Raw genomic sequence first — 16,324 nt, 5'->3', positions numbered from 1 at the left:
TGGGAGTTCCCAAAAGACGAGGCACTTAAAACTAGACTGCACAAACCACCAGAGAATGCAGGGATCACCACGCACTGGCCCCCAGGGAACAGGTCACTTTCACTAAGCAATCAGGAGACCGAGCACTGAACTGGAGTTTACATGGGTCTTTAGAAACAAACACACACGTGTGTAACAGTAATACCCAGGAAAAAAAGGTATACAGTAGTTTCTGCACCCAAACTCATAGGCAATAGTTACCAGATTCCCCTCCCAACCCTAATCTGAAATTTACAGAGGATCGGATCCTCAGCTGTTGGAATTCAGTGTAGATCCAAAGTCAATGCAGTTACACCACATTACGCCAGCTGAGAATCTAGCCCAGGGAGCCTACAAAAGGTGCAGACAAGTCAATCATGACAAGTTAGGTCCAGCAATGTGCCAACCAAACCTTCATTTTGTCAGCGAAACAAGGCTGTTTTGGACTGCCCCATTGCCCTGGGTGAGACTTGAGCCCCTAGAAATTTTAGCGTTGTGAAAGCAATCCCTTGTGGCTCTATGTACAGAATACTAATTCCAAATTGGCATTTAACAGTCACATAAAAATAAACCCTCTGCTGGTTACTAATTCAGCCTGTGTACAGAGAGAAGGGTAAGAAAATTGGTGATTGAAACTCACTTAAAGATACAGCTAACCAAATTAGATTAACTCTGGGAGCTATTTAATTCAAACCTGCAACATGTGCCTGTACACTGTGTGTGTGTGTGTGTGACTGCATCTAACCGAGTATGATAAGGCCACTTTGACTTCACAGGACAGCAGGAAATAATGAAAATAGCTGAGTGCAGAGACAACGGAGCCTGCTCTCATAAAACATCCCTAAGGAGACAGCATCCCATAATTCACAGTTAGCACGTGCTTTTAGGTGCATGCCCCTTATTTAATAAAGCACTCTATAGTATTCACCAGCAATGTGCCCCAAATGCTGCAGGGACAGTCCTGCAAGCTGGACCATTAATAATTATCTTTGCACTTTTGTAGTAGTATTTTGCATACAATCCTCTTAAGGTGTTTCCCTTACCAATAAGGTCTCACAATACTGCCATGAGGTATGCAAATACTAGTGTCCCCTTTTTATAATTTGGAAAACAGACACTGAGAGTAAGTGACCTGAACAAGCTCAGAGAGCAACCCCCCCCGTAGATGGGTTAGAACCCTTGTTTGACTCCAAGGCCTGAAAAATAAAATAAAAGTAAAATCGCATTTAAACCTAGTTCAAGTGAGAAAGAGAGAGCAGAGTAAAGAAATTATATAGCCCAATTAAAATTTTTCCATCATATTGCCAGCTTCTGTTACACAAGAAGGGCAAGTGTAGGTTTTGTTTAGGAGAGGAAAAATCTGAGCTGGTTAGCACAAAGCATTTTACAGCACAATGTTGGGACATCATAACATCTCATGGACAGTAGAGAGGCTTGGAGGGGAACTCCAAAGAAGGTGGACTGTGTTTTTGGAACAAAGTTGTCAAATGCCTACCCATTCCAGCGTGTGTGTTCTATTTACTTCTGTATCACTAGATGCTTATAAAGCCCCCTCATCGTATGTCTTCACTTGGCAAATCACATCCTCCGGTCCTCATCTTTTTTTTTTTTTTTTTTTTTTTTTAAACACAATCACTGGATGAAAAAAAATCACCCAGTGAAGGATTTAATTGCAAATGAAGTATAATTAAAAGGAAGACAGAGGAGTCTGAAGGGTAGCATGATGCATCTTTACACTTCTGTCATGCTTCTCCCTGACTGTATTGCTTTAACCACTCATGCTACAGTATGTTTTTCAGTTTCAGCTGCTTTTATGCAACGTCTCAGCTTGTCAGCAAAGATAGTTGTTATTCGAGCTCCTTTTCATGTTTCTCTGCTTCTCCAACAAGCTTTTCGTTTCATTTGAGATTCTTCCCTTCGCCTTCTTCAGCTTTTCAATTTCAGCTAAGAAGGCGGTGGCGAAGGGAAGACTCTCGAATGAAATGAGAAGCTTGTTGGAGAAGCGGAGAAACATGAAAAGGAGCTTGGATAACAACCTGGAGTACTCCATTCTGTGCAAGTTTATATGGCTAAAACTGAAGGACAACTTTGAGAACTTTCGGAAAGAAAAGCTCCTCAAAACAGCTGAATCACTCAAAAGCCTCAGAACATGCAAGCGGGAATTAACGCAATATAGATCGAGCATAAACAGCATTGAAGAACAAGGATGGAGAGACAGTAATCAACAGAGCAGGGATGGAGGAGGTCTGCAAGGACTTCTATACAGAATTGTTAAAATCAAGAATCAACATCCCTCTTCCAACACTCCAAGAGTCAGAAGAACGCATCCCCCCAATTATAGTCAGCGAAGTCCAAAGCGCACTACATCAGATGAAGAAGGGAATAGCTCCAGGCAAAGATGAAATAACGTCAGAAATGATTTCTGCAGGAGGTGAAAAAACTTTGGAAGGCCCTCGCTTTAAGATTTAGTTGATATCTTGAAGAAGGAAAAATACCATCAAGCTGGAAGGAGTCAAATACCATCTTGATGAACAACAAGGGCAATCTAGAAAATCTTAAGAACTACCGCCCAATATGCTTGCTCTCTCACATCTACAAGCTCTTTACAAAAGGTGATAATGAACCAACTCTCACTGAGTCTGGATGAACAACAGCTGAGAGAGCAGGAAGGTTTTCAAAGAAATTTCAGCATGATCGACCATATATTTACCCTTAGCCAGCTCCTAGAAAGAGCAAGGGAATACAAACTCCCACTGTGCATTGCTTTCGTTGACTATGAAAAGGCCTTTGATAGTGTCGAGTTTAACGCAATATTAAAGGCGCTCGCAGAGCAGGGCATTAACATGCAGTACATCAGTTTGTTGAAGGAAGCAAATACTGGATGTACAACAGACATTACTCTCCTTGAAGCTCTCCTCCGCATCCCAGTCGAGAAAGGTGTAAAGCAAGGAAATATGATTTCACTGAAACTATTTACCACCTGCCTTGAAATAGTTATGAACAAGATCAATTGGAGGAATGTTGTCAACATAAACGGAGAATGATTATCCCATCTCAGATTCACGGACCACATCGTACTAATTGCCGAAAGCACCAACCAATGGCAGAGCATGCTACGAAGACTCGACAAGAAAAGCAGTCAGGTCGGCCTGAAAATGAACCGCTGCAAAACAAAATACATGCGATCAGACGTCTTACGAAAAGCCCAAATAACGGTAACAGGAGAAGAAATTGAAGAAGAGGAACAGTACATATATTTGGGCCAAGAATTTAATATGCACCAAGACCTGAACGGAGAACTCTCACGAAGGATTCAGGCAGATGGTGTGCGTTTAATTCCAACATGGATGTTCTCAAAGGAAAAATCGACAAGACCACACATACAAATATCTTCAAATCAACAGTGCTGCCAGCCATGCTGTATGGCAGTGAAACATGGGCACTGATGAAGAGAGAAGAACAGTGGCTGTTGGGTAGCTGAAAGGGCAATGGAACAAGCTATGTTGGGAATTTCCCTTCTGGATCGCATCCCAAATGAAATGATCAGAGAACTCAGCGGTGTGAAAGATATTGTCATGGAAAGCAGACATAACAAGATGTGATGGACGGGCCACACAGCACGGCTCATGGACAATAGGTGGACTGCAATCATTGCTGAGTGATACCTGCGAGAACAGAAAAGACCACCCGGTTGGCCTCCAAGAAGATGGGAAGATGACATTGTTAAACGTTCTGGATGAACGTGGAGAAGAAAGGCAAGAGTGCGAGAAGAATGGTGGACGTGTTGTGGTCAGTGCGGTCTTAATGACAGCTGAAGACCGATCAATCCAGGTGATCCAGGTGCTACAGTATGTACCTAGCATGTGAGCAGCTGTCTAAGGATTTGTGTTGTTCTGTGATACTAGAACCTGATCAAAAGCCCAGAAAATTCAATGAAAAAGACACCTTTTGACCTTAATGGGCTTTGCAGCAGGCCCTTAATGAACCGTGTCAAAGGAAGCAGGTAAGAGAGACCCTTTGTTCTCTCAAGGAGGATGGCGAGGGTCACATGCAGTTTCAAACAAGAATGTTCTTTTCTTCCCAACTAGCTGGCCTCATGGGTGAATGGTGAGTTTTCCAACGCTGGATGAATAGAGGGAAAGATATAGAGGCTGCTGCAGTTTAACCTTTGAGGCAGTAGGACAGCAGTGGCACGAGGATTCTAAAGCCAAGTGGGATTCCCAGAATGCAGTTCCAGGGTATGGCTGAAATAAATTCCAGATGTGATAAGATGTGTGGAGAAGAGCTAGTCAAAATTGCTTATTCAAAGCCTTTTTTCGGGGGGTGAAAAATGGCTTTTTGATTAAGCAGAATGTCCTGTGAGAAAAACTTCCACTTGTTGACAACAGAAAAAAAAGTTGATTCTTTGGAACTTTTCGGTGCTTTTGATGAAAACCCAAATAAATTACATGAAAGTGTAAAAAAAAAAAAAAAAAAAAAAAAGAAAGATTTGTTTTCAGCAGAAAAAAATTCCAAGAAAACAAATACATGTTTTGACCAGCCCTAGTGTGGAGCAGCTGTTATTGTGATGTCAGAATGCAGGGCATGGCTGCAGAGAGCAAAGGTCACTTGTCACTTTAATAGGCAGGGTTCTGGACAAAGGAGGCAAATCAGACAGTGGCAGGCTACAGTTAACAGCAGGATCTGGTTTTTATCTGATGTAATACTGGAGTAAAAATAATTAATTAGTTAAATAAAAGCTCACATTTTTTGCAGGTTCAGGGCATAGATATGTATTGTGGTGTTTTTTTCAATAGAGCACTCACACATGCTTAAAGTTAAGCATGAGTGATTGACTACTAATATGCTTAAAAAGTTAAGCACATACATGTTTTCAGGATTAAGGCCTTGAAGCAAAATTTATAGCCTTCCTTTAAACACTTTAGGCACTGCTTTTCTTCACTAAAAGGTAACCATAACTCCTTCGCATGCAACTGAATTCTCAGTAAAATAATTTTGATCCCAAAAAATTACGAATTTTTGAAGATTTAAAAAAGTCCATTTTAAAGATACTGGTGGCTTCCATTCCCCTCCCTCTTATTTTTTTGCCTGGCTGTAGTTAAAAAATGACAGTTGCCACAAATGCCAAACTTCACATACCCAAAGCCCCAGAACATCTGGAGCACTACCATAAAAAAAAATTAGCATCCTAGGCTGAAGTTAAGGTTTTGGGTTGACTGTGCACTTATGAGGAATTGGACGTGTGCTTTGGAACTGGTTCATGATAGTGGAACTCGGGAGTCTGCGGGGGTGTTTATACATGTGATTTGTGGTTGGTCTGGATGATTATGCCTTAATGGTTCATAGATTTAGATTCCAAGGTCAGAAGGGACCACTGTGATGATCTAATCTGGTCTTCTTTATAACACAGGACATAGAATGACCCCAAAATAATTCCTAAAGCAGATCTTTTAGAAAAACATCCAATCTTGTTTTAAAAATTGCCAGTGATGGAGAATCCACCACGACTCTTGGTGAAGTGTCCAGTGGTTAATTACCCTCACTCTTAAAAACATTACACCTTATTTCCAGTCTGAATTTGTCTAGCTTCAACTTTCAGACAATGCCTCATTTTATATCTTTCTCTGCTAGATTGAAGAGACCATTATTAAAATTTGTTCCCCATGTTGGTACTTACAAGTCACCTTTTAACCTTCTCTTTGTTAAACTAGATTGAGCTCCTTGAGTCTATCGCCGTAAGGCAGGTTTTCTAATCCTTTAATCATTCTTGTGGTTCTTCTTTGAACCCTCTCCAATTTAGCAACAATCTTCTTGAACTGTGGACAGCAAAAATATTCCAGCAGAGGTTGCACCAGTGCTAAATATGGAGGTGAAAGAATCTCTCTATTTCTACTCAAAATTTTCCCTGTTTATGCATCCCAGGATTGCATTACCCCTTTTGGCCACACTGTTGCACTTAGACCTCATGTTCAGGGGATTATTCCACCATGACTCCCAAGTCTTTTTCACAGTCCCAGGATAAGTATGGCCTGAATTTTCTGTTCCTAGAGATGTACTCTTACATTTAGCTGTACTTTGATTGCTCACACCCAGCTAACCAAGAGATCCAGATTGCTCTGTATCAGTGATCTGTCCACTTCATTACTTACCATTCCCCAATTTTTGTGTTATCTGCAAATGTTATCAGTGATGATTTTATGTTCTCTTTCAAGTCACTGATAAGTATGTTAAATAGTATAGGGCCAAGAATTAGTCCCTGTGGAATCCCACTAGTAACAGACCTGCTCTATGTTGGTTTTATATTGCTCTAGTTTTTTTTTTAAATCAAAATATCATGCAATACCAAGTAAAACACCTTATAGAAGTCTAAGTATATTACATCAACACTATTATCTTTATCAACCCAACTTGTAATCTCATTAAAAAAAAAAGATATCAAGTTAGTTTGACAGGATCTATTTTCCAGAACCCATGTTGACTGGCTTTAATTATATTATCTTCCTTTAATTCTTCATTAATCGAGTTCCATATCAGCCACTCCATTATCTTGCCCGGGACCAATGTTGGACTGATAGGCCTATAATTATCTGGGTCATCCCGTTTACCCTTTCTAAAAATTGGCACAGTGCTAGCTTTCTTTCAGTCTTCTGGAACTTCCCTAGTGTGCCAAGACTTATTGAAAATCAACATTAACAGTTCAATGAGCTCTTCAGCCAGCTCTTTTCAAACTCTTGGATGCAAGTTATCTGGACCTGCTGATTTAAAAATGTCTGTCTTTAATAGCCGCTATTTAATATCACCTAAAATATTAGTGAACTGGAAAGAATGTTATTCTCACCATATCAAATGACTACATCGTCTCCCTCCCCCCAAATACATACAGAAATATTTATTGAAGGCTTCACACTTTTCTGCATTACTATTGATAATTCCACCATTTCCATCTATTAATTGACCAATACTATTTTCAGGCTGATTTTGTTGCTTTTTAGTGATTTCACTGAAATACTGGAGGGGTGGCAAGAGTGAATTTCCTTAACATGTGCTTCACTATGGTTTGTGTGACACAATTTATATCATCCAAGTACAAGTATACACGCATTCATATGCATTAATATTGGATATTGTACGTTGAAAATAAAACTATCTGAAGAGTTTGATTTCTGACAGTGAACACTTTCCCTTAGAGCTTCTAGTCAACCTATTTTCCCTTTTAAAAAACAACTATGTTGCAATTTTAGCAAATTCAGTTTATTTTTCTTGCATGAACAAAAACAGAAGCACAAGTGATCTATCCTCAGTTACAAGCACCACCACACAGGCATCTGACTGGTTAGTTAAAAGGTGGACTTAAATGTAACCCATCACAGAAACAATTCCCTCACATGATAGGATGCAATTGGTACCACAGTTCTTTAATTATTGGAGGATAAAGTCTTCTGCAGTGGATATTTATTTTAAATTTCAGTCCTCACTCAGGTATCCATTTACTATTATTACAGCATACATGTCTTAGGCAGAAGATCACGTTAGGGAATCAATTTAACCCCAATGATATTTCATAGTAATGACTGCTTAACAACGGGCACTATCATTCTGCTTAATGTGGATGCCTTCAGATGACTTGGATGCATCTCCGTCTATGTTCACATTTCAGGTCCCGTCACTTGCCAGGGCAAGTTTCACACTCACATACACCTGAGGCAAGAGGCTTTTCCAAGCACTGCTTATAGCAGGTGATCAGGAATTACTGGGGGCCATGGAAAGGGAAAGATTGTCCACCAGGGCATCGCAATGAAGAGAATTTATTATTTGCAAAATGATTTGTACAACAATTGATGTGGCACAAAAATAGGGCAATTAAACATAGTGCATTCCCCCATATAAACTTCCCTGGTAATGCATAGGTTTTTATGAACCTGCATGAAATGATACAGCAGAGTACTGTAGCTTTACAAGAAGCCAGTTGCCTAGTGTGAACAGATAGCTCACAAGGTGGTTTGCAGTATATTTACAAATCGCCTAAACTGGAGTAAAAGATGCTTGTAAACCCAACAAGATATGGAAAATATCAGTACACAGATGTGCTTGAGTACTGTCAGAATGGACAGATCCGAGTGGAAGTAGGTTACTCACCATCAAGAATTGCCCACTGGCCATCTATTTCTGTGTGTTTCAGGTAGGAATCTTCAATGGTTGGGTCATAGTCTGGCACAAAAATCTTCTGGAAGAACTGAATGGTGAGAGCGCTCTTCCCCACACCACCATCCCCAACCACCACCAGTTTATATGTGGGCAGGTTTTCACTTGGAACAGCACTCGTAGCCATGTTTCCAGTGGGTCAGACCTGGAGGAGAAAGAGAGACTGATTCATACCGTGCATTAGCAACAACAAGATGGCTACCTGGATACCGGTTTCCATGAGTCACCATGGCTGGGATTCCTTCCATTAACTTCATTCTGAGCTGGTTGAGGGAGAAGGGGGACCATGACCTTGCATCTTCCCTGCTCCCTTTCCAGCATCTTGGAGAAGAGCAGGAGTGAGCAGTTTCTGTACTTCATAGGGACTGCTATTGCAAGCAGCCGCTCCGAAGGGCTGTGAGAAGCAGGAGGGGGGATGCTTGTTCATCCCCATTGGTTTCCAAGAAGCCACTCACAATCTGGCTCTTATTAGGATTTTAGTGCTGGCTGGACAGCGCTGAAGGACAAAGTCATTTCAGTGATAGGACCGGTAGAGTACAGTGGCACTGCAAACTCTTCCTCCCTTCCCCCATATACCAGAACGTCTTGATCTAGATGGACCACTGCTATGGGAGGGAAGGTGGCCACGTTTCCATGGCTTATCTGGGCTTTTCCCCTTTCTACAGGGTCTGCCACTTTGTGACAAAATGTATCACAAAGCTCCCACCCACAGCTCCCTCTCCGTTAGGAACTAGCCTGAGACAATGAAATCATCTGCACATAAGGTCAAAACAGCTGCTAAGTTACAAATGATTCTTCAGTTCCTATCAACTCTTGTTACACTTGAACCAGTGACCGTAATTCATTAGGAATCCCGAGCCAGCACATCCTTGAGTGTGTCATATTACATACATCATACATCTAAGAGGCAGTCATAGTTTTGGCCTTGCCTGCTAAACACCAGGCAAACACCCATAATAGGGTGCGAAGGATGATGCAGCAGGTTAGAGTTCAAATTCTGGTTCAGCGACCATATGAAAAGGCACTTAGCAGGCTTGTCCTCTTTCATTATAAAGTTTAGAATAGCTTGCACAGAAGAATCCAGGGCAGCAATGCTAGGATTCAAGTTCACTGTCAGGAAGGCCATCACCTTCAATTCTAAAGGATTTCCTGGTCCTTCTTGTAGGCTAGGGGGCTCTGAAGGAATGGGCCTCAGCAGTCTGTCAGCAAAAGAGCCAATCTGGTGCAATGCAGGTTAGGGATTGTGGCTCTTCGGTAGCAGCCTGCTATGAGTCTCTCTGTATTTGGTGGTGGTTGTGTTAGATTTCTTCCAGATTCTAAGAAATAAACAGTGTTATGTTGCAACCTTCCAGGAAGGGTATTTATGTTTTGCTTTTAACACTCTGTGTGTATGCACATAGGAGCATTGCTACCACTACACAAGGCAGCAGCCTGCCATGAGGAAAGAACCAGCAGCTTTCTAGAGACTTCATAGACTTTGTCAATCCCACTTCTAGCTAGTGCTAGTTCTAGCTGGGTTGTCTGGCAGTAGACGAGAGCACATATGCCTGGGTGGAACAGCTGCTGCATTCCCCTGGAGCTGTGGGGGGCAAACACCCATTAGGGGTACAGGCTTCCTCAGAGCTCTCTACTGGGAAGGAGAGATTTTTGCACTGGTCACCACTCAGGCAAGTGCTTTGTAGCATATTCCAGCTTTTAGTTACTCAGGGCCAAATCCCAGAAACCTTGCTCAGTTTTCATTCAGTACTTATGTATACAAAAAAAACCCTCCCACTGCCTTCTGTTGAAGATTTAGCTGAGCGAGTTAACATGGAGCTAGGACCACAGGGATTGACCCTCACTGCATATTTGATCTGAGCAGGAGGAAATGTTTTGCATGGTGAACAATGAATAAGAGGCAGCCCCAGAATCCTTTGCTGATTACACAATAGCTCACCTTAAGTGACCACTCTGGTTACAGTGTATATGGTAACACCCATTGTTTCATGTTCTCTATGTATATAAATCTCCCCACTGTATTTTCCACTGAATGCATCCGATGAAGTGAGCTGTAGCTCACGAAAGCTTATGCTCAAATACATTTGTTAGTCTCTAAGGTGCCACAAGTACTCCTTTTCTTTTTCTCAAAAGGAAAGTGTGTGCAAATGATTGGCATGTCCGAACACACAGCATGCTCAGCAGTCCAATACAGGATATGGCACAGAAAGCATCTTGCTCCATTGGTTCCTATGAAATGCCAGTGGTGGCTTCCACTTGAGACAAGTTCAGCGCAGCTTCTGTCGGACAGCCTTTGAACCATGAATAAGGGACACAGCAAGGAATGAGACTCTGGAGTCACTGCTCTCCATCCTTTGCTAGAAGCACTAGATCCTACTCTTTCCCACTCACTCACCCTCTTCCTCTCCCAGCTAGAGATAAATTTTGTCTAATTTTTCAGTGGCACATTTCCCTGCTCCTGGTGCTCCACGGGTTCTAGAACAGCGTTTTTTAAATTTCGGGTTGCGACCCAGTACTGGGTTGTGGCATGTCAGGCACTGGATCGCTCTGGTCAGCGCCACCGACCAGGACGTTAAAAGTCCCATCGGCGGTGCTGCCCAGCTAAGGCAGGCTAGTGCCTAACTGTTTTGACACTGCACTGTGCCCCAGAAGCGGGCAGCAGTGGGTCCAGTTTCTAGACAGGGGGGCCATGCGGCTTTGCGCACTGTCTCACCCCGAGCACTGGCTCCGCATGGGGGGGTGGGAGGAGAGTGGGGCAGCGTGGTCTACAATGCCAGGACAGGTGGGAAGCCAGCCTTGCACACCAGCTGCACCACTGACCGGGAGCCACTGGAGGTAAGTCCGCTCACCAATCCCCTGCCCTGAGCCCCCCCCAAACCCACAACCTCTTCCTGCACCCCAAGTCCCTCATCCCTGGCCCTACCCCAGAGCTCTCATCCCCCCCACCTCAGCCCTGAGGCCCCCCAAATGCAGAGCCCCTCCTGCACCCCAAACCCCCATCCCCAGCCCCACCCCACAGCCTGCACCCCCATCCCAGAGTCCTGACCACCTTCTGCACCCCAACCCCCTGCCCCATCCCAGAGCCTCCTCCCACAGCCTGAACCCCTCATTCCCAGCCCCACCTCGCAGCCCTCATCCCAGCCCTGAGCCCCTCCCACACCCCAAACCGCTCACCCCCAGCTCTGTTGAGTCATGGGCATCAACAATTTTCTTCAACTGGGTCCCCAGAAAAAAAGTTTGAAAACCACTGTTCTAGAATGTAGGATACTGACCTCAGAGTTGTAATCAAAATGTAGCAGCAATTACATGCCTAGAAAGCATAACAACAATGCAACCAAAAAGATCCACTGTGCTGTGACATGTGTGGCGTGGTTTTGTTTTTTTTTTTTTTGGACATGAGGGAACATAAACCTATGCTTTCCAGAATCCAGTTCTCATTACTCTTCTCTGATCATCACACAACGACTGAACTGATGAGAAGTAGAACACAAGTTTGGATATTTCATTCCCAATTACAGTCACTGCTAAATGCTGAGATGAGATTTTCCAAATGGGGATTTTTTTCATACAATATACACTGTAGAGAATGACTTGAGCCTGTAGTACTTCTGCAAATGAGGTAATAAATTCAGGTTACACAAATTCAGATCCAGGTTTTGTAAAGAGCTGAATTCCTTGAACTTCCACCAGAATCACACACTAGAAATCTCTCATACTCCTAGAATTGGGTTCACTGTTTTCTTTCAAGAGAAAGCCATCAAGTATAAGAGGAGGAGAAATATTACGGTGTTGTTGCCATAGGAATGAGACATTGAGACTACCATGGATTGCAAGATAAAAAGAGAAGTGGTTCTGTCTCACCTGAGCTGAGACAAGAAATACTGGGGACACCTGCCAGTATTAATGAAAAGTCATAGGTAATTAGATGTTTAGAGAAACATCCCTACTTTCAGAATGTCATTGGAGAAACTCCTCCATAATAACTGGGACAGTGCATTATAACAAGCAGCAACATCTGAATTGGGGGGAAAAGGGAGTAATATAGGTATTTGTATGGTATCCATCACAAAGTTTGCGTGACATGCTCAGATAACTTAGTGAATTTATCCTCACAACATTCCTGCAAGGTAGGGCAGTGTTATCCCCAATTTACAGATGGGAACCTGAGGTTTAAAAAGATTAAGTGACTTGCCTAAGGAGCATATGCGCGTGTGCACGCACACACACACACACACACACACACACACACAGTCTTTGTCAGAGTCAGCAAATGAACCCTTATCTCCTGGATCTCGGTCCAGTGCCTTAACCACAAGCTCAACACATACATGAATGATGTGACTGGCTGAAGGTTTTCAGGCAACTAAGCATGTCAATGTAGCTGCTTGCTTTTGCATATTGCAGGTCAAATCCTCCTTTCCTTTGAACCTAGTGCAATCCCATAAAAGTCATATAAACCCTTTCCTTGTATACCCCAATGAACAAAGACCTTGGGTGAAAATCAGGCCCCACTCAAGTAAATGGCAAAACTCCCATTGACTTCAACGGGCCAGGATTTCACCTCTTTTCCAGGTGCTTCACAGTACATGCAGATATTAATCCTCTTAAATGTTTCTGGACAAGCTGTTTGAAAGCCAAGCCGTCACTCATCTGGTAGCAGACAGGCCACAAGTGAGAATGAACAAATGCAACTTGCTGACCTCACCATAAACCACAAGCTATTTCTCGGTAGACATAAGAGTTATATTTTCAGTGGCTTTTCAGTAATAAGCCCTTCAACTTTTTCTCAGAAATCCCAACCTTAACACCCATGAAATATTTTCAAAAATACGATAATAAATAGTCCAGTGTGTAAATTTCAACTATAGCCCTTGTGCACCTTAGAAGAACTAGTGAGAAACTGGCAACATTGAATAGTGTAATCCCCCAGTTGGAGTTGGCCAACTCCTGGAATTGTGGACTGAGCCTCAAAAGGGTCCTACCCAAAGGACTACAGCAATAATGGCTACCAGAGCCCTCAGACACCATTTCCCAGCATGCACTGAGTCAGCGTCAGGCACAGAATAGATTAGAAACTCCTGCTGAGGCCAACAGGGAGGCTTCTGCATGAGGTGAGATGAACAAGAGTTTGCTTGGTCAGTGATGAGCCAGGGCTGCCCAGCTGCTCAATGACAGGGAATGGCCTGACTTGGAGGCAGAGGTTAGTTTTGAGCTTTGAGTTTGGGAGCTCAGACAGAAGCAGAACAGCTCAGGAAGTCTCTGATTAACTCTGTCGCCTGTCAAAGAGAGTCTTTGCACTACAATAGGATCCAGTGCATGGGTCAGGCAATTCCAGCCCTGTACAGACGGGCATCCGGAATAGCAAAGCTCCAACCAGCACTAGCTACTGAGAGCCAGCTGAGACCTTCACAGGACCGCAGACTAGGGAGCCAGGAGAGGACCCGGCTCCATTCAGGGATGAAGATACTGTGTAGAGACTTAAGCTGGCCAATGTTCACAGCACTGCAGCCCTCATCCCCATAATGTCATTTGCCAGGGAAGAAGCTGGGGGTTGGAAAGAGTTGAGAGTGCTAGGAGGTGGAAAATAGTTGATGTTTATAATATATATATATAAAAAGTTACCCTTAACCCTTTCCCTCCCCAGGTCCTATTTTCCTACACCCAATAAAGTCCCCCCCTCCTTGTTATATTGGGGTGTGTAATTTCTTTTGCAGGTGTTTGTGCTGTGTACTTTATTGTTTTGCATGTTCTGGATTTTATCCTCCTTGCCAGTTAGCAGCATTATTCACTTTTCCATGAGAAAACACTCCTTGTGCATAGGCACAGGGAGGAGTCACCAGGCATCACAAAAAACAACCCAGGATTGGGGAGAAGCCACTACAAACAGCAAGCAAGATGGAGAAGGCTTGAGCCACACCTCGTGGGAGGGGCAACACCATCTTGTAAGTTATACTACCTCCATCCCCGTTACAGAGAAGTGGCAGAAAATTGAATTGAAAATTCAGACATTAAATTAGTTTGTTCAGAGCGCACAAACAACAACAGAAATCTTTTAAATCATATCAGCCCAGTGTGGATGAAAATGGACCTAAAAGGCCGCAGAATTACTTAAATATTTCTATTGATTTTCCTACAGTGTACACAGACATGCAATAGAAAAGCCCACCTTCCAAATAAGCACGCCTTCTGTTAAAGTCTGAGCTCAAGCTTTATATGTCACTTGCACAGAATGTTCCTCATGGCACAAGGGTGGACAAACTATGGCCCAGGGGCCGCATCGGGCCCTTCAGACATTTTAATCTAGACCTCAAGTTCCTGCTGGTGAGCAGGGCCCAGGGCTTGCCCTGCTTCAGTGCTCTAGCCAGGGAGCAGGATCCGGGGCTTGCCCCGCTGTGGCTGTGGCTCCGCATGGCTCCCGGAAGCAGCAGCATGTCCCCCCTTTGGCTCCTACATGTTGGGGCAGCCAGGGGGCTCCGCGCACTGCCTCTACAGCTCCCATTGGCCGGGAACTGTGGCTAATGGGAGCTGCAGGGGTGGCGCCTGTGGACGGGGCAGCATGCAGACCTGCCTGGCCGCACCTCTGCGTAGGAGCCGGAGGGGGGACATGCCACTGCTTCTGGGAGCTGCTTGAGGTAAGCGCCACCTGGAGCCTGCACCCCCAATATCCTGCCCTGATTCCCCTCCCACCTCCAAACCCCTCGGTCCCAGCCCGGAGTAACCTCCTGCACCCCCAACCCCTCATCCTGCACCCCTACCCAGAGCCCGCACCCCCAGCCAGAGCTCCCCCTCCCCCACACCCCAAACTCCTGCCTTAGCCTGGAGCCTCCTCCTGCACCCTGAACTCCACATTTCTGGCCCCACCCCAGAGCCCGCACCCCTCCCAGACAGAGCCCTTACTCTCTCCCACACTCCAATCCCCAATTTCATGAGCATTCATGGCCTGACATACAATTTCCATACCCAAATGTGGCCCTCAGGTCAAAAAATTTGCCCGCTCCTGTCATAGCACACCCCTTCCACTAAGATCACAACCATCATGGCTAACAAAACTCTTTGTGGGTCGTTTCAGAGCAAAGGTCTACATGTGGTCACTTAAACAAGGGCTTTGCAGATGTCACAGCTGCATGGAAGCACCTTGATTCTTCGCTCAGCTGCAGAATGAGCAGCAACTGCAGTGCTTAAAACTGCCCCAACTCCCAAGCTGCCTGCCTGAGAGAATTAAATATACACTCTGTACTCAACAGTGCTCAAGACTATTATTAATTTGTAAGGTGGTAGCACCTATGAGCATCAAGCCAGGATCAGGGCTCACTGTGCTAAGCAATTTACAAATACAACAAAAATTACAGTGCCGTCCTGAAGAGTTTACCATCTACAAAGTCAAATAGGTCAAATCCTAAACCAGAAAGCTTGATGCTTATTGGAAAGTGCACCAGGGTGCACAGAAGTTGAACATTAGCAGATCATGTTACTACAGTCAAATACACGAAATTCAGGCCGACTTACTCGTGTTTGGTAAAGTGCGCAGTCTGGGAAGGAAGGGGGAGATATGAGGTACTGCAAGGAAGAAAGAATCTGCAGTTGGTGTGACAGAGAAGTATGAAGCATGGACAATTCTTTTCTTTACTGTCTGAATTCAAAGCAGCATGTGATAGTAAACTGAGTGGTGATAATCTTATAATACAGTCATTTATTCTAAAGGATCCAAAAGCACTTTACAAATGATGAGTCAGATCCCCAGCTGGTGTGAATCAGCCTACCTCTGTTTAAGTCAATGGAGGAATGTTGATCTATATTGCCTTCTATGAATATGCCACCTCAGAAAGGCAGCCACTACCAGCATGAAGAACAGAAAGAATTGGTTTATAAACAGTGCCATGGAGTCTTTGAGGTCCACACACATCAAGGACCTCAGGTTAAGGACTTATTTGAGACATATGTGCAAAAGGAATTGCATGGAACTCAGTTTATCTACCATAGTTTATCTTTGTCTGTTGGGGAGATGGATTAACTATGCCAAGGGGAGAAGCTCTCCCACTGGTGTAGTAGCATCTTCACTAAAGCTGCACCGCTGCATGTGAAGACAAGCCCTAAGAACAGAAGAAAA

General features: G+C 43.9%; 1 protein-coding gene across 3 annotated transcripts in view; it reads right to left on the bottom strand.

The window, feature by feature from the left end:
* MRAS (muscle RAS oncogene homolog) overlaps positions 1-16,324 on the bottom strand; it is a 60,348-nt gene that overhangs the window by 20,611 nt on the left and 23,413 nt on the right. For 2 of the 3 annotated variants that reach the window (XM_038422715.2, XM_038422716.2), the window contains one exon: positions 8,155-8,365. In XM_038422715.2, coding sequence (XP_038278643.1) covers positions 8,155-8,347 — 193 coding nt within the window. In that variant the 5' untranslated portion in view covers positions 8,348-8,365. Of the gene's footprint in view, positions 1-8,154; positions 8,366-11,489; positions 11,826-16,324 lie in introns of all 3 variants that reach the window. The other variant, XM_043504904.1, reaches the window with a different exon arrangement.

The sequence above is a fragment of the Dermochelys coriacea genome, chromosome 11, assembly GCF_009764565.3.
Source record: "Dermochelys coriacea isolate rDerCor1 chromosome 11, rDerCor1.pri.v4, whole genome shotgun sequence".
Lineage (NCBI taxonomy): Eukaryota > Metazoa > Chordata > Testudines > Dermochelyidae > Dermochelys > Dermochelys coriacea.
Note: the sequence above shows the minus strand (reverse complement) of the source record. Positions and strands in the feature narration are given on the sequence as shown.